Below are 16,960 nucleotides of genomic sequence, written 5' to 3' on the forward strand. Positions count from 1 at the left end.
ATGTCTCCATAATACTTGATGCTCTGAGCCTTTACCATTCACACTCATTTTCCTTTATTTCTGATGACTCTCATGAGCTTGTAGATTCATAGTCAGTGTAGACTATTGAATTCCCAGGTTTAACAGCTGCATCTCTCTGGTAGGGTTGATCTCATCTCATATCATAAGACTCAAGAATGCAGCGTTTTTGATCTGCAGAAAGCATCTTCCTTTTTCTTGCCACTTTGACTGGCATGTAGGAACTTAGTTATACACAAAGGGCACTTAACTTTACAACTTTTTAAATCAAATATTCTAAATGACTTTTATGCACTACTGCCCTCATATTACATATTGTGAGTGAGCCAAAATGATTCTTGTTAGCAAATTGCTTGATTAAAAGCAAAGTATTTAAGCAGTGTTAGTATAGGACTGATTTTTTCCCAGTGCTTTTGATTACTGTGTTTGATTCTTACATCAGTATTTCTTTTAGGCAGTGGGCACTCAGTGGGTTATTTTTAGTGTAGATCACAGTGATTTTAAGACATGTTCCATGATGTTTCATAACCTCTTGACCTGCTTCCATGCGCTATGTGCTTTCTTTTGTTGGGTTGATACTTAGAAATAATGGTGGAAATAATGTAATGTAATGTAATGTAGAAATACAAAAGCTTTTGTCTACTCACTAACCGCATCTCATCTCTGCAGCGAGACCTCTTATTGAAGTATGTGCATTTCATAAAATCAAATTAAAAATGTACTTAAATGTAAAAATACAAATAGTTATCAATAAATTAATAGGTCTGTGTCATTTAAATTAGTGCTTCTCAATCCTGCTCCTGGAGGTCCACTGCCCTGCATGTTTTCCATCTTTCCCTGCTCTACCTGCCTGACTGACTCATCAGTGGCACTTCTGATTAGCTGAGCACACCTAATTTAATCAAGAGCATGGTAATCACACTAATCAGGTGTGTTTGGAGCAAGGATACATAGAAGATATGCAGGACAGTGGGCCTCCAGGAGTAGGACTGAGAAACGCTGATTTAAATTACAGCAGAAAATTAAGTCTCTCTCAGTTCTTTAATCATTTCTCTCCAAGTCCAATAGTGAGTTAGGAGCTACTATAAAGTTCAAGGCAGACCAACATATTTAAGATGGCGATATCCCATCCAGCTTAACAACACTGAGCAACATAAGCAACACTGATCTGGAGGAAAGGTTGGGACGTCAGGTACCTTGAGACAGCCCTAGCACCAGGACCTCCCTTGAATGGAGTTATGTCCTTCAAATAACTTTTTCAGGATTACAAAAGTGGGCTAGGCATTTGAGAACAATGAGAGTGCTCTGGGATATTCTGTTGAATCTCCTCTGCAGGTTATCACTGCTCTAAAAATCACAATGATTTAGCCTCCCATGTGACCCCCTACCCAAAAATTAGAGCTGGATCGTGTTTGAAAAGCAACATCTTAAAAAAGACAGTTTCTGTTATTCTGATGTGTTGCAGTGCATGTGTCTAGGAATGGTGCGTGTAATTAGTTCTAAAAGCAATGCCAAATGATGTGTCAAAATTGGTCTTTTACTTTCTGCGCCGAAATGTGAATCAAGATGGCAATGGCCCTTATAACTGCCTCTGCTTCCCCTTGGCAGAAAAAGAAATTGTGTCGCAGAACAGGTTAAGAAGATGCCATAAATCTATTTCCTCTTAGCCCTTCATCTCCAACACCAAATCTGTCAAAGTTATTGGCTTCTTTTTATATGTGCAGCCTGTTTTCAACACTTCCATACAACAGGTATTGGACCAACAGAAGGCAAAATGCATCTGTCATATAATTACTGGCTTCTGGGCTTGTTGTTGGGCAAGAAAGCATCCTGTAGTAGATTTTTATGAAGACTGCTTCCTCATTTTGATTCTTTAAGGGGAGGGGAGAGAGTGAGGGGACTGGAGAATCATAGTGATCTAAATTATATATAATTACCCAGGACTGGACTGTGCACATTTGTGTGCAATCATTTTGATACAATTTGCCTAAATGACAGCCGGTAGCTGGTATTCTCCAAGGGGCTGGGCTAAGCGCCCTGGGGTTTCAGTCAGCTCTGGGACTGACTTCACTGTAATTCAGTATAAGTATAATCACTGAACTCAATATGTAAAGTACAGACATGGTATGCGTTTCCTATGGAAGATTAGAGGTATTTATTTTCCATTTAATCCTCAGTTGTAGTCACAGTGAGGTTTACAGGAACCTCAGGCAAATGTATTTAATCTGTATATGTATATATAAACAGGGAGGAGGAAAAGATATCCTTAAATATGATCATTTGTTCATTTATTTATTCAGATTTGTTGTTAAGCAGATATACTGTATGTTATTTTAAGCTATGTATGAAGCTTTCATGCCTTTGTGCTAATGCATTCTCATAGCTGTAGTTGCACTTAACAGCATACTTTTTTGCATGAGCACTGTACAGGTACCGGATTAGCAGCTAAACGGGTGCTTAAAATGACATTTGGGGATTGGATTAAAGTTAAAGGCCAACTCTGTCACCACCATAAAATCAATATGCACAGCATAGAAGGAAAGCAATGACAGGTATTTACTCTTTCAAGTGTGCTGGACAAGAGTGCCAATCAATACATCTCCTAAAAATAAAATTCAAAAACAGACATGTTACTAGTTCAGCTGCATGAAATTTAATCTTTGCCAAAAAAAAAAAAAAAGAAGATCACTACGTCAAGGACCTGCAATTAGGAGGAGTGATTATTCAGAAAAGCCTGTAACACAACCCACCTCAGTGCCTAAAAAGCATTGAACACAGTGTACAATGAAAGTGGAGAAAGGGCTGTGCAATAAAGACAAAGTGACACTCCATCATAAGGCCTGGCAATGGCATTCCTGGCGCTGGAGATCTGAGATGCAGTGTTTGTGTCTTAAATTATTCAAAATCTGAAAATAGAAATCTGAAAAAAGGGCCACTGGCGATTGGCAGTTGGCAGCAAAGGCCAGTAGTAAAGAAAGTAACATATCCTCATTTCCAGTTCTGAGGCAGGAAGAGGCCTGGGAGGCAGCCAGTGATCCCAGGTGGGGAATGACTTGATTTCTGGAATTATATCTGCAAAATCTAGAGGGCAGGGACAGATGTTAGGCTGAGACTCCAGACTCTACTTCTTATTAACTACTTACTGCAGAGAGCTGTGTACATGTCTGTAGAATTATAATAGTTTTGCCAGTGTTTCAAAGTTTGCAAAGTTTTAGATTGAAAGAAGAGCTTTCCTTGAAACAAGCAGAGGATGTGACTGATTTGGAAACATGCAACCTGAAATGCTTTGTACTGTAATGTTATAGGGCACCATGCTGGCTTTTGTGACGTATTTCTAGAGAGTCATAACAGGACTAGTGTGACAAAATCACCCATTGCTTGTAAAAATAGTCATCAGGGAATGATTATATAGAAGATACATATTTATTATGAGTGGTAAAAAACAAACAGACTATTAAAATGAGAGAAAAAGAATAAAATGTTCAGTGACCTGCCTCCTTCTTTTCCCACTCTTCTCCCTTCTTCTACTCACAATTCTTACCTTATTACGAAGCACAAACCCTTTTCCTACACCTGAATTTAAACCACAATAATTACTGTAAAGTCACACACATGCACACACACCTACAAACCAGTGGACTGAACTCTGCAGTACACAGTCATATCTCACAATCCATACATAATTGGCTTCCAGATCTTTACTGGGGAGATACCACTGAATAATTAGTGCTAAATAGATTTAGATTTAGAAATAACAGCATACATTTAATGTACACACCTACATACGCAGTCATTAAATTGTAAAGGATTACCCTTAAGTGATATAAAATTCTCAGGTAATTTATGCATTTTCTTGTTAATACATGAAGAGCTAGCTGAGTTAAATCTTCGTAGCCAGCAAGGTCTGCATCCAATATTCAGTTCTTTGGCCTCTTGACACACATATTCTAAGCGAACAGTGTTGGTGTGCGGTTTGGCAGTTTTCTTTAATTACTCTTCATCACCTTAGTCGAGTAGCCTGGCTCACCGCACAGAGCACATTTATACCCTTTTATATTTACTGCCTTTGTTTTTCCCTGCAGTTCATTTCATCTTGTGGCCCATCATCACACTGCCTGTGTGTAGTAAACGTTTGAAAGGATTCGAAGATCAGCTGGGAAGGCAGCTGTGATCCCTTTTCAATTTTGCATCAAAGACATTCATTACCTCTGGAGAAAGCAGGCACCATTGAATCCTTTCATCTCAATATTATATATGAGCTTTTTTTTCACCTGCCCTTTTGTGTCATGTGGCTGTGAAGAGTGTTTTATTTTAAACACGACAAAAAAGAAATGTAAAATTGTAATCACTAGGAACGGAATACAGGAGCTGATTCAGATCCCGGTTCTGCCTTGACGAAATGTGCATCCGGACGCGTGTTCTAAAAATGTGTTTAATTGCCCACTTCAAGTTATCTGCTTTTCAGTTTGGTCGAATGAGATGTACTGTATAGCACCACCTCCTTCCCACCGCCGCCAGTCCTGCCTGGCTGTGTCTCATCGCCCTCAAACACATCTCAAACACATCTCAGGCACATCTACATCATGTGACTCTCGTGGCGCTCGTTGAAGGGGAAGGCAAAGAAAAAGTAGGCTCGGGACGCGGTTGTGGAAAGGTTGCTCCACTTTCGGAGGGCCTCAGGCTGCTCTTTGCTGTTTCAAAAGAAAAACGAGGCTCATGTCTGGTCCCCGAGAGCTCTCCAGCTCGGAGGCCACAAGCGGAGTGGAGCGTGTCTCCGGCAGATGCTCAGCGTGCAGGAGACTGTCAGTGAAACAGGAACAGCACCGCAGGTCAGCCACTGTCAAGGCTTGGAAGACACAAGTGCACCGCTGCAGCCACCACTCTATTGTACTTTTAAGGGCAGATATTCTGACAAATGAAATTCTACAGCTGCTTTCTGGCAATCTGTGTTAGGGTTGTGCAGCATTAATGGGATGCAGTTACAACTCTTCAATGTCATTACCCTATTTAAAATGAAAAAAAAAGAATGATTCACGTGGCTGTCTGGCAATGATTAGGAAGCTGCACAGATTTTGTTCATCTGGTGGACAGACCGTGGGTGGTGCCATCACTGATGTTATGGTTACGTAATTGGTCGCTGGGGGATGCTTATCTCCATTACATCCATTACAGTATCCCATCTGATTTGGGATACAACAGATTACATGGCAGAGTGGGATGTCTCTCCAAGGCATTTTACTGTTCGCCCTGATTCTTCACTCATCCGTTGTATTCATGTATTTACTATTTGCGTTTTTTGCATATGTTCCCTGGGTTCTCTCAGATGGCTCCTACAGGCAGGCATTACCTGTCCAGAGTAATCTGTGACAGTTGACTTCACCCTCTTGGGAAGGCTAGAAGGTGGCCGAGTAATGAGGGTGAAAGGGTGTCTGTGTTCCTCCTTGACGTGCTACCAGAATTCAACTGCTGTTTAAGGCTGGAATGTAAATCCACAAGCTCAGGGCAATAAAGCCTCTCAGGGTGTCATTCTTGAGAATGTGTTTGTTAATCATTATTATTATTGATTTTGTTCTCCATCTTCTCAATGACTGTTGCTCTATGATTGATTGCTGATAGTGAATGAACTTCGATTTTCATCAGAATGGGACATATAATGATGCAAGGTATCGTGCCAGATTGGCATCCTCAGATGCCATGGCCTTCTTCTGGGTGTCTTGAGACCAAGGTGTTTGAGCATAATTCAGCTGTGATACCTTGTCTTGGAAATCCACATTTGGATCTTGCTCTTTTTCTCAAGCAGAAAAAAATACATTTTAGGGCACCAGTCCTCATCTATCACTGCTCAGTCGATTTTCAGTCAGTGCTCTGTGGTTGTTCATGTTTTGCATGCAGTTCAGTTCTCAAGTGTTGCCTGGATTTCCTTATGAATATTGATGGTAAACTCCAGCTTTGGCACAAGATGGCTGAGAAATGAGAAACAACTCCTGAACCCTGACTAGTATACTGGACCCCATTCCTCACTTGAGTTTTTGTCCTGCACAAATCTACTCTTTCTTTAGCCAATGAAAGAACACAAACAACCATGCAGGACTGACATGACGTCAGCTGAGGAAAATGAGATAAACGAGAAAGGCATGAGGACATCCAAAAATGTATTTCAGTGCCTAGATGTCTACATAACAATGTAAGAGTGACTCCATAAGTATTCTTGAGTGGCTGCCCCATAAGAGTTGGTGAATCATCCAATGGCTGAATACTAAGTTTTAATTAAAACAATGAAAACAGATATTTTGCTTTTGCAAGAATGAAAGGAGGGGAGGAAGGGTCCTTGTGCAAATTTTACTCTAAACTCTGTCGTCAAAATGGGAATTTTTAAACTACAGAATTATCATTGTTTGAAAATGTAGACTTTATGCTAATATGTGGATTATACAAATGGCAGTGATCAGGCATGAGAAAACTAATTTACGTTTCTTTTATCAATGTTTTTTTCTATTGTCTTAGACATGAAAAACCTAATCTTTCTTGTGGTGAAGTAACATCTCTAAGATTAGCCTATGGGTAGTCACGCAAACTCTGTATTACGAAGCTGCTCCGTTTCTGCTTCACTTCTCTTCACCATCCCCATTGTGGAGGCAGTCACTTCACTGCTAACTCCTTCTCTTTGATGTGATGCAGAAAAGGTCTTCCTATATAAGGTACCTGTCAAGATTTATCACAGATGGTCTTTAAGAAAATGAGAAGACCGAGGAAGCACTGGCACAAGGTTCTTTTATAGAGCTGTTCTTCACCCTGGCATATAGCTACTATAAATATATATTTCCAGAGACTCCAAGCAGATGTGTTGAAAGGCTCATGGTGTTGTCCTCTCCTCGCTCTTCTCGAGGAGACATGTGACAGCGCCTACAGGAGGGGAGTGTTGTAACCTTAATCAGGCTGAGCGTGAGATGGGCTGTCACCCAACTCCACGGCAGGCCCATGCCAGCCACTATTAAGAGCCCAGCCAGGCCCGCTACTCCATCAGCATGATCTCCTTCCACACTGAAGCATATTTATCCTGCTCAATCAACCAAGTGCAGAACACTGACCTCTAGTTACATATCTTTATATATAATTACTTCAAATGAAAATTACCTTGTAAGTACTAGTCTGGACACACAAGTGAAAATGTACATCCTGGACCAATTTTAAAAAATGCTTTGAATTCATTGGTTTCTTTTGTTTTGTCTCATTTTAGGGGAATCAACTACTCCCTGTCAGCAGCTGTTTGGATATTTCTTATCTCATTGTGGTAGGTTTTGCTAGAGTCAAACAGTGTCTGGGTTGTCTCCCATCGTGATTACACTGAAAGTTTCTCACAAGGAATTTATTTTATTATTTTATCTTAATGCTTGCAGAGCTGTGGATTAACTGATGGAAATCGAAAGTGGCAGACTTCATATTTTCCACCACTCAAATCTCAGTGTGCTGCTGCTTGTTTAAGCAGATTGCCATTTCTGCAGAAAAAGATAATTGTGTTTATTAAACATCATTCTGGATTTTTCTTGTATTAACAGTGGAGTTCAACAGTCTGCTTTGTCACTGCTCATTTCCAGGTCTGAACTATTTTGTTTATTGTTGACGGTGTGGACAGCTATGCCCTGAGAATCAGCTCCACTCACTGTGTAGTGCAATTCCAATTTACAAAGAAGAAAAACAACAGGAATGCTCCATCATCTTGCCTTATTATTAATATTTTATCCAAAGTTGCATGGTCAACAGTGTACCGTATACATATAGCAGTGCATTTATTGTTCCAAAGTTCCTGGACCATGTTCACTCCCTGAGGATAATTGTGTACTCATATGAACAACCTTGCAGAAATCCATTCATGGTTTCCACCTCAGATTTAAACCTGCAGGCCTTGGCATTCTCTCAGCACTAGCAGTTCTCAATACTACTAATGAGCAGCCTACAATTCCTTACGAAACCCATTTTTTTCATTGTTTTTATTTGCAGGACATCTTTCATATTTGTTCAATTACAGCATGAGGAACTACCCCAAAAGCCCCTATTTTCCTGTCATTCTTCAAGAAACAAAACCTTTCTTAGTAACCCCCCTCTTCAAAGTTTATGTGCTAAAGAAGTAGTTAATGTTGTTTCTGAATCAAAGAACCTGGGCTGGCCTTTTTTTTCCTAGGCCTAAATTTCAAAGGGGGTGCTGGACTGACCTTGTGCGGGAGGACAGCGGCAGAGCCCCCGCTGATGCCCACGATTGGCACGGCTGTCTGCGTGGAGATGAAGTCCAGGATCTGGGCCACAGCCTCGGAGCCAATGTTGTCCTCGAAGACCACGCCGTGCACACGGTTGGTGGCCAGCGTGTCACAGATGCGGGTGAGCAGGGCGCGGGGGTTGGTGTCGTTCACCAACACTGTGATGGGGTTCACCTCCAGAGGCATGTCCATGAAGTTCTCCCGACTCAGACGGCCCTTGATCTCCGAGTGGTAGGTGGAGCCGCTGAACACCACCGCCACGTTGACCGTGGGCGGTCCGAAAGGACGACCCAGGCAGTAGGGGGCAGCATACAGCAGCGACAACAGCAGCGGCCACAGGGAGGCGCTCAACCGGCCTAGAGGAACGCCCATCTCAGCCACCTACTGCCTGAAACACAGTAAGAGAGAGAATTTCATGGATACAGGCTGATTTTAAAAAAAAAGTGTATGTTGCAATAATGCTTCATAATCCCACAAACCAACTGTCCATTGTTTTTAGTGGTAGTTTTTTCTGTGCCTGACCTTTGAGCTTCATCCCTGCATTTGCTCTCGTGTGTCTGTCTGAAATGACGTAAAAGGCCATTACCAGGCTGATGAGGAGCAAGGGGTATTTTTAGATTGCTCCACGTGCAACGCTGCACAGTCGACAGGTTGCAATGCCCATGGAAAGTGGCTGCGATCCCTGGCTCTTTAACTCTGCGGCTCAGCAGATGGTGGGCACTGTGTAAAACAATCTCTTTTTTAACAAATTGAGAAAGAAGCGATTTATGAGTCCGCATGCTAGCGTCTCATTTTAATCACGATGGTCACAGTATTTTCAAGCTCCCTCTGTAAATGTTGTGGCACTGAATGCCCATCGTCAATTGTATTATCTGTATAAAAATGTCTGGTACAGACTCTGATTTACTGTACCTATCTTGTTGGCGAATAGGCTTTAAACTTCCTGTCTTCTCTAATGTGCTATTGCTAAAAACCTAGGCTTATGCCTTAAGATGAAATTTCTGTTTTTCATGAGAATATATGGCCGTGCTTGCCTTTGTACACTAGGAGCCTTATGTCCTATCTCATTTTGGAATGACAGTAATGAGTGAGAATGAGAAGACTGTGATATATTCTACCCAAACAGAGAGACTAAACCCTACTCTCCAATACTGTATATTCAAAATTGTAAGGATGTATGCCGCACATGTATACAATAACTCAGCTGGTATTTTAGTAGACAACACAGAAAAATAAATAAACGATATAATTTCACCTATACACAGATGTATTTATTCATCTGTTTAAAGTATTTCCTACAGCCATTGCAGTGTAACCAAGCTTAAGTCATTGTGAAATAATACTTTTTTCACTCTGTCCTATTTGGTATTCAAAGGTAGTAAGACAATTAAAATGTGTGGTTGAAATGGAGGGCTTGGGACTCTAGATTTTATTTTGCAATTCATTTTAAGGTAGATGTTTCAGTCAGACTATTGCATCTGGTAGGGGGGTGGGTGGCTAAAATGCATCATAATCCACTGTAATCCTTCCTTGGTGTCATGAATGTAATCACCTTATCATTTCATCTTTATAAACCCAGTGCAGAAAGAAATGTAATTTTCTATTTTCCTTGTTAATTACAGAGTTGAGGTAAAGATAAATTCAACCACAGTTTTTGTTGTTTATTTTATTTTATTTATTTATTTATTTATTTTGAAAAGAAGGGGGAAATGATCGCTGAAAGGGCTGGAACACATTTTCTCCTAACATTTATTCGAGTTGTGCACTGAATTTTGCATTCTGTACCTTTTGGTAGGATTATCACCATTGAAAGTGTAGAAGCTGCTGAAGTAGCTTTATTATTATTATTATTATTATTATTATTATTATTATTATTACTATGGCTATTGGCTATTTTGAATGTAAACCTTCTTTAAATGGACCCTTAAATGGGCTTACTGTCATGTGCATAGATTTTACTGTCACCGGGCAAACCTCTCTCTCCCCCCATCTACAACTGGACATGATACACAGCAGCATGGATCAGATATGTAATCCAATGACCACAAACAGCAATGAGATCTAAACTAAGGCCTGTCATTTGCTTCTACCACTGTCTCTTTTCTGCTTCTCTAAATCATCCTTTCTTGGCCCTGAGGACACAAACAGTGACCTTATTATTTTATGATGGACTGTCTTTCACTTCCAAACTAATATTAATGAATTGTACATGTAACACAAGTGTTCTGACATGGCCACCACAGTTCAGTAAAATACAATCAATTATATGTATATGATTTATGTAGATAGTTTTAATTGGTTTGTTAAAAGTTAATTTCAGTTTTAGTTTTTTGCCCCAATAACATGGGGAAAACAGGGAGGCATAAGGCTATGGTCTCTTGGTCTGTACAATTACAGGTGGGTGTTTTCATATTGCAGTCTTATTGGACAACAGTCAGTAAGAGCATCATGCGACTGTATTTTGAGGGCAGCTGATCGCTCATCCCAACCACACATCAATATGTGACATAATGAGTGTTATTGGAGTGCTGTTGGAGCTAAATGTCTTTGGCATACTCAATGTGAATGAAGATTTCAGAATAATATAGGAATGTCAGTGCCTTAAAACAAGGGAGGAAAAGATCACTGAATACAGAGGAATGAGAAAAATAAAATAATGATCTTGATGTTGCTATATGATTGTTTAGCTACCATAATTTAAAATCTGTTTGCCTTCGTGTTGACTTTCACACAGCGGTCAGCCTGCAAACATGTAGTCATAGCTGTCAAGGAATCTATGTATTTCTTGGAGAAATTTACTAAGTACCAGACTTGCATGTACCAGCAAACAAGTCAGCATTATGGTTTTGGCTACACACCTGCTGTTAGGCAAATACTAATGAGAAATTTGATCATGAAAACTCTCACATCTCTTTATGCCTTAATTTTCTGTATTTGACAGTCAGAGCTGTACAGATCATTTATTCCAAATTTTAAAAGAAGGACTTTAGTGAACGCTATAGGAATAATTGTATTTTAGACTTCATATAAGACCAAAGCAAATCGGGTTTAAAGTTGTTCCTGTTTTTTGTTAGTTAGCAATTAAGGAAAATGGAAGCCAAAGCTGCCACTAAAGAACTGACCCCTTTGTCCATAAATTCATATCAAATTGTGTGATTCAAGGCACGTGTGGAAGAATTCCTAAAAAACATTTGCATTCAGTGTGAGCCCACCTGGGCACAGTTTCCTGCGAAGTGCATCGGACTTTCTCGGTCACAGTTAGTTTCCAGTTCAGCGGTAGACAGATGGCAGAAGTGGTGCAGATATATGCACACTGCTCCCCACGGCAGGGAAAAATAGGCCAGACTTTCCAAGTGGTGTGACATAAATGCACCAAAACCAGCAGCTTGTGGTGGCTTTCACAGGGCTGTCACACGCTCGTTTTGCGAAGCTGAGTTGATTGCATGACTCAGGGCAGAGTTCGCAAGCAGAGAGGAAGTGAACGCCAAGGCAGTTTCTGCCGCCAAATGCCATCATTTAGGCTCTATTGTGAAGATGTGCTGTTCATTCACAGACTGCAACACAGGGAGGGGGAGGCCAGACGTATGAAACAGCATGCTTTCTGCCAAGGACATCAGACCTCGGTTTCAAGCTGAAGACATATGGACGCAGAATTAAAAAGAACCTAAACAAATAATTGAGGCATTACTGACATAATCACAGCATTGTGTTTTTTAATCGTTCTGTTCCCTCCCAGGTGTGAGGCGGGCTTGGATTTATAGAGCCAGTAATAGCAGCTGGATGGCTGCCATGGAGGCTGAAGCAGAAAAACACTGTCTGGTCTGTGACGAGACACTCTGACCGAACGCGGAGAGGGACGTCGCTGCTTCTGCCCCTTTCGTCAGAGGTTTTAAAGTCCAGATTTCACCCACGCGGACGGGGGCTTTACGTCCACCCTAAAAATTCTGTTCTCACAGCATAGAGAATGTCAGAAAGCCAGCAGAAAAGGAGCTTAGCATTGAGCTCATAAACACCACTATTCAGCTCTGCACTGTCCAGTGCTCAGAGGGTCACCTGGAACTTTTATTTTATTCATCCCTAATTGAAAAAATTCAAATTGAAATGAAAGACAAATGCGGGGAGCACATTAGTCGGTCTGTATGTTTTCAGTTCTCTTTTGTTTGAATTTTTTAATAATCCAGGTTGCCCAGTGTTTCAGTCCACCCCTGTTGCATGATTAAATTGGTTACTGATAAAAAAAAAAGCTGCTCTCCAAACACACATTTTCTTTCTGTGGAATCTTTCCCATTTTCATTTATCTGAGATCAATTACCAATTAAGATTGATTAAAAGACCAATTAAAAACTCATTTCAACTGGCATGCATCCTTCATCTGCACAGCTTTCTCTGCTTACCAAAATATTGTCACATTTCTTTTGGAGAGGCTTCTTAATGTTGAGTCACAATGCAGCTTGTTAGTTCAAACCTGCTTTACAGTCTCTGTTCCTCTGATGAGGGGGGCTCCCAGTTGCAGGGTGAGAATGTATTACCTTATGCAGGAGTCAAAATTAATAATTATAAAAACCAACAGTTTAGTTGCACTTAAGTTGAGTATTTGGTTGCATGTGCTCATGAGACGTTGTGTGTTGGAAATGTGTAGAAGTCGCCTTGGATAGGAGCATCTATTAAGCTTTAATGAAATCAATACATTCTATAAATGTGGGGCCATCTAGGGACATCTTTTCAGACTTGTGACCCAGGTAAGTATTTTATTCATTGCCATTGGCTTCAGAGATCAAAGAATAAACTAGTGGAAAATAACCACCACTGATGCAACTAAGATTGTACTGTATGGCAGTGAGTTGCAAGGGCTGTTGACTGTGCTAACCACTGATGGAAGAGAGAAAGATTTAGGCTTATCATGGCCCATAATCAGACAATCAAAAGAAAAGAGTAAGGAGAGGACCTCTTTTTTCCATAGAATAAAAATAGAAACTGCTCGGTTTTGTTTTGTTTCACTTAAGGTCCCTGATCTGTCAAAGTAGTCCTGAAGATCCCCACCTCTCTGTACAGGTAATGGAACTGAAAAGCATTTAACACCCTCTAGTGGGAAAGAGAGCAAAACAGGAGAGATGAGTCCTTACATTCTGCCTGCTGTTCCATCTGAGGCCAGGGGCCTGCAGCGGGGGCCACCTGAGCTCCATGCTTTGAGCACACCCAGAGACAGAGCGGCCCACAGCACCCGGGGAGACACCTGCAGCCCAGCTTTGAAGAGGCCGAATAGCAGGTTGTCAGCTGAGCCTTTGGATCCAGATTTATTCAGATCGACTCTCGTCAGATCTTGTTATGTAGCGTCCCTCAGACATCTCGTATTTCAACCGCGCGGCAAAAAAAAAAATCCCAATTCAACTCATTAAAAAAAGGAGAACGGGGAAGATCCTGTGGCGGGAGTTGATAAGTACCGCCTTAATAGACCCTTTCAAGTGCAATTCATACATCTGCAGCTGAAATTTTCACCCTCTGATCCTTGGTCAGCCAATCAAATCAATATGCATGGGGCTACAGATCTGTGTTTTAAAGCCACAATCTCATGAGAGGGACAGCTGAGGCTTTCATTTCATAAGTGCTTACCTTTTGGTTGTTTAAAAAGCACAGGGAAAATTTTTAGATTTTATATTTTTCCCAGTGTATATAGCCTTGTTCATGAGAGTCATTGGAAACACTCAGAGATGAAGCCGTAAGACTCCCTGACGGCTTTGTAGTCTAACAAATCAGTATTTAAGGGTTTCTAAAGCTGTCAGTCACATCTCCATTTACATTTCATACAAGTGTTCAGATTTTAATAATCTTTGATATACAGTGAGCTTGAACTGGTATGATAATCTAATGGGCATCCCTTCCTTAATGTGTACTCTGTTTCAATATCTTCCAGACTTTCTACTATTATATGTTTAAATGAGAAGTCTATAAGTTAAACTGTGTATTCATAAATATTGAACTCCTACTTGAATAGAAAAGTGTACATGTTCTACATGCACATATGAATCATCTCTTTTCTTACCATCTCTCTTAAGATAGGGGAGAGGACACAGCACCAGCTACTATCATTTTTATCTCCCCATCCATCCTCCTGCTCCCACTCGACATACAATGCATCTCTAATACCCCGACTCCTCTCTGGTGATAATATCAAAAAAAAAAAAAAAAAAGCTCAGCAACTTCCAGCTCAGTGTAAATTCCTGAATGTCAGCTTCCCCTCTCCTTTCATTCTGTATATCAGATACAATAGATTACTGCACAATAATTATGACATATTAAGCAATTGCTATTGATTGTTACAAACTACAGGCCCTGGTGCCACTGTCAGCTGAGACTAAACTGCACTAAACATCAAGGTTATCTCGCGTGCAAAGTAATTTATTCATGAACGCTAATATTTAAAGAAGTTAAAATTTATGGCCATTGAGCATGTGGAGACAAATGCAGTCAAAAGAAGAGGGAGGATGGCTTAGTGCTTTGGGAGTAATTAAAGAGAGTGATGGGTTGTGGTAATGCTACTTCTGTATTTCCTCCATGGGATCCTGCAAGGAATGTCAATGTGCCATGCCACTGACTTCTCTTTAATGGTACAGATTTCTGAGAAGGTTTACCAAACAGCCCACAGCCTGATGTTCACCCTTCTTTGAGTACTCTCATCCTGACCCATTGGACTGACCCTCAAAAAGAGATGCAGAATCCACAGCTCTGTCAGCAGGGATTCATCCCTTCTATCTTCACTAATGTAGGCTAGATCACAAAAAACAGATACATTTAATGATACTACCAGGCTTGTTAACAACAGCACTGTCCTGAACACATGAACATATCTCAGGCATGGTGTTATGTGAAGTTTACATGACAATCAATTGAACTGCCATGTTACGGAAGCTGACCTTCACAAATTAGGCAGGGTAAGGATCTCATTTGTTTCATCCATGTGTATGTAGGGTGGACTGTGTGTGTGTGTGTGTATGTGTTTAGCCAGGGAGGTTGGGGAGGGGATCAAGACAGGGTAGGTATTGCACGCAATATCAGCTAACACTATTAAGAGACCATCTGATGATACTGTCATCCTGGTAGTAATTGTGATGGTCTGTTGTGTTGAGATTCATGACTCTAAGGTGGTTTACATGCCAACCATGCCAAACAGATTAGATCAGTTTTTCTTCTTGTCCAGAATGCTGTCTCCTACTGTACTGATTGGATGACTTTTTCAGGGAAAAGGTTTTTTAAGTAATTGAATTGACATTGAGATACAGATGAAAAAATTAGATAACGCAGTCATTTAGCCTTCTTCGAATTCAACCAGTATTTTTTTTTTTACTATGTGCCCTTATCTGTCCCAGAGTCGCCCAGTGCTCTAAGTGAAGAGAAATTAAATTGCAGTGAAGGAGACCTTGTAATGAAAGGTCTCTACTAATTCTTAAATGGTTATAAGAATATATATGGTCTTTAATACGTGCACCCAGTTTGAACATAATACTTCTGCCCGTCCATCATTTTATGACCTAAGGGAATCCTGGCAGATCCCTGGAGATTTACGGAAAGGGAATTAAGGAGAAGATAAGTATGGAGGAGCTGGAGGATGTCGAAATCAGATATTGATCTTGGATAACACACCCTCCACTGGACAGCTCCTCCATCAGTTCGGGGAGCATGAGGCCCGTAAGAAAAAGTGATGTAAAATCTGCTGATTGGCTTTTCATTGTGTCTGACATCAGGCCAACACTCCCCTCTTGTTCAACAAAGCACCAGAGGGGCAACATCCAAGAAGGTGGGCAATGACATGCAGTACTATATGTGTCCATCAACATTCAAAACTGTATTACAAGAAGGATTTCATTGGCTCTGGACAGACAGTTCGTCTCAGTACATTGTACACCTTTTCAGAACCCAGAAAAGGGCAGCCGTCCCCCAAACCAGTGCCTTGTGACAATCCCACTGTGGCATTTTTGATTGCATGCATGTTTGTGTGCAATGAAATAATGCTCCCCATCCATTCTATGATCCCACCCACTTTCACCCACAATGTTTCACCTTCCACTTTGTCAGCTGTTACTGGGGTGACTTTCTTATGTGTAAATACCGCACCAAGGTTTAAAAAAACTCTGAACTGTATTGCATTTTTGTGTTATCTAGGATGTTTTGGCAGCTCATTTCCCTACATACCACATCATTCCTAAACGGACAAAAATGACAAAAAAGCAAGTTGTCAGGAAGGTTGTCAGCTGGCTCATTCGCCAAATGCAAGGTTGGCGTGGGACGTGTATTGAGCAGGAATCCCACCGGGAAAGAGGGGGATCAACTTAAGACCTTTCTAAGCTGGAGCCATGTCACTGCAGCAGAATCCCCCTTCGTCCAGATGTCACCATCATGTTTTCCCAGTCGACAGAGCAACAGCTTGCCTGTTGACCACCAACCTTCTGGCCCTGCCAATAGCTAGTAATCTGTATGTGACAGCATACTGTATTTACTCGATTCCCAGCCAAAGACGTGCTGCTGGCAAAATATAACGATTCATTTCACTAAGAAAATAAGCCTTGAATTAAAGTCACAGTGTCATTACTAATTGAAAATGTTTTATCACTGGAAAAACTCCAGAGGGAGACTTACAGATAGGCTTTTCAATGAACAAACATACGCCCATGTAAATTAAAATGTGCTCTTGTCCT

The 16,960-nt window shown here is 40.8% G+C and overlaps 1 protein-coding gene across 1 annotated transcript in view; it reads right to left on the reverse strand.

Annotated features, from left to right (window-relative positions):
• grin2cb (glutamate receptor, ionotropic, N-methyl D-aspartate 2Cb) overlaps positions 1-16,960 on the reverse strand; it is a 58,973-nt gene that overhangs the window by 35,579 nt on the left and 6,434 nt on the right. Inside the window, exon 2 of the mRNA XM_036531270.1 lies at positions 8,229-8,658. Coding sequence (XP_036387163.1) covers positions 8,229-8,642 — 414 coding nt within the window. The 5' untranslated portion in view covers positions 8,643-8,658. The remainder of the gene's footprint in view (positions 1-8,228; positions 8,659-16,960) is intronic.

This window comes from Megalops cyprinoides, chromosome 1 (genome assembly GCF_013368585.1).
Source record: "Megalops cyprinoides isolate fMegCyp1 chromosome 1, fMegCyp1.pri, whole genome shotgun sequence".
NCBI classification, from domain to species: Eukaryota; Metazoa; Chordata; class Actinopteri; order Elopiformes; family Megalopidae; genus Megalops; species Megalops cyprinoides.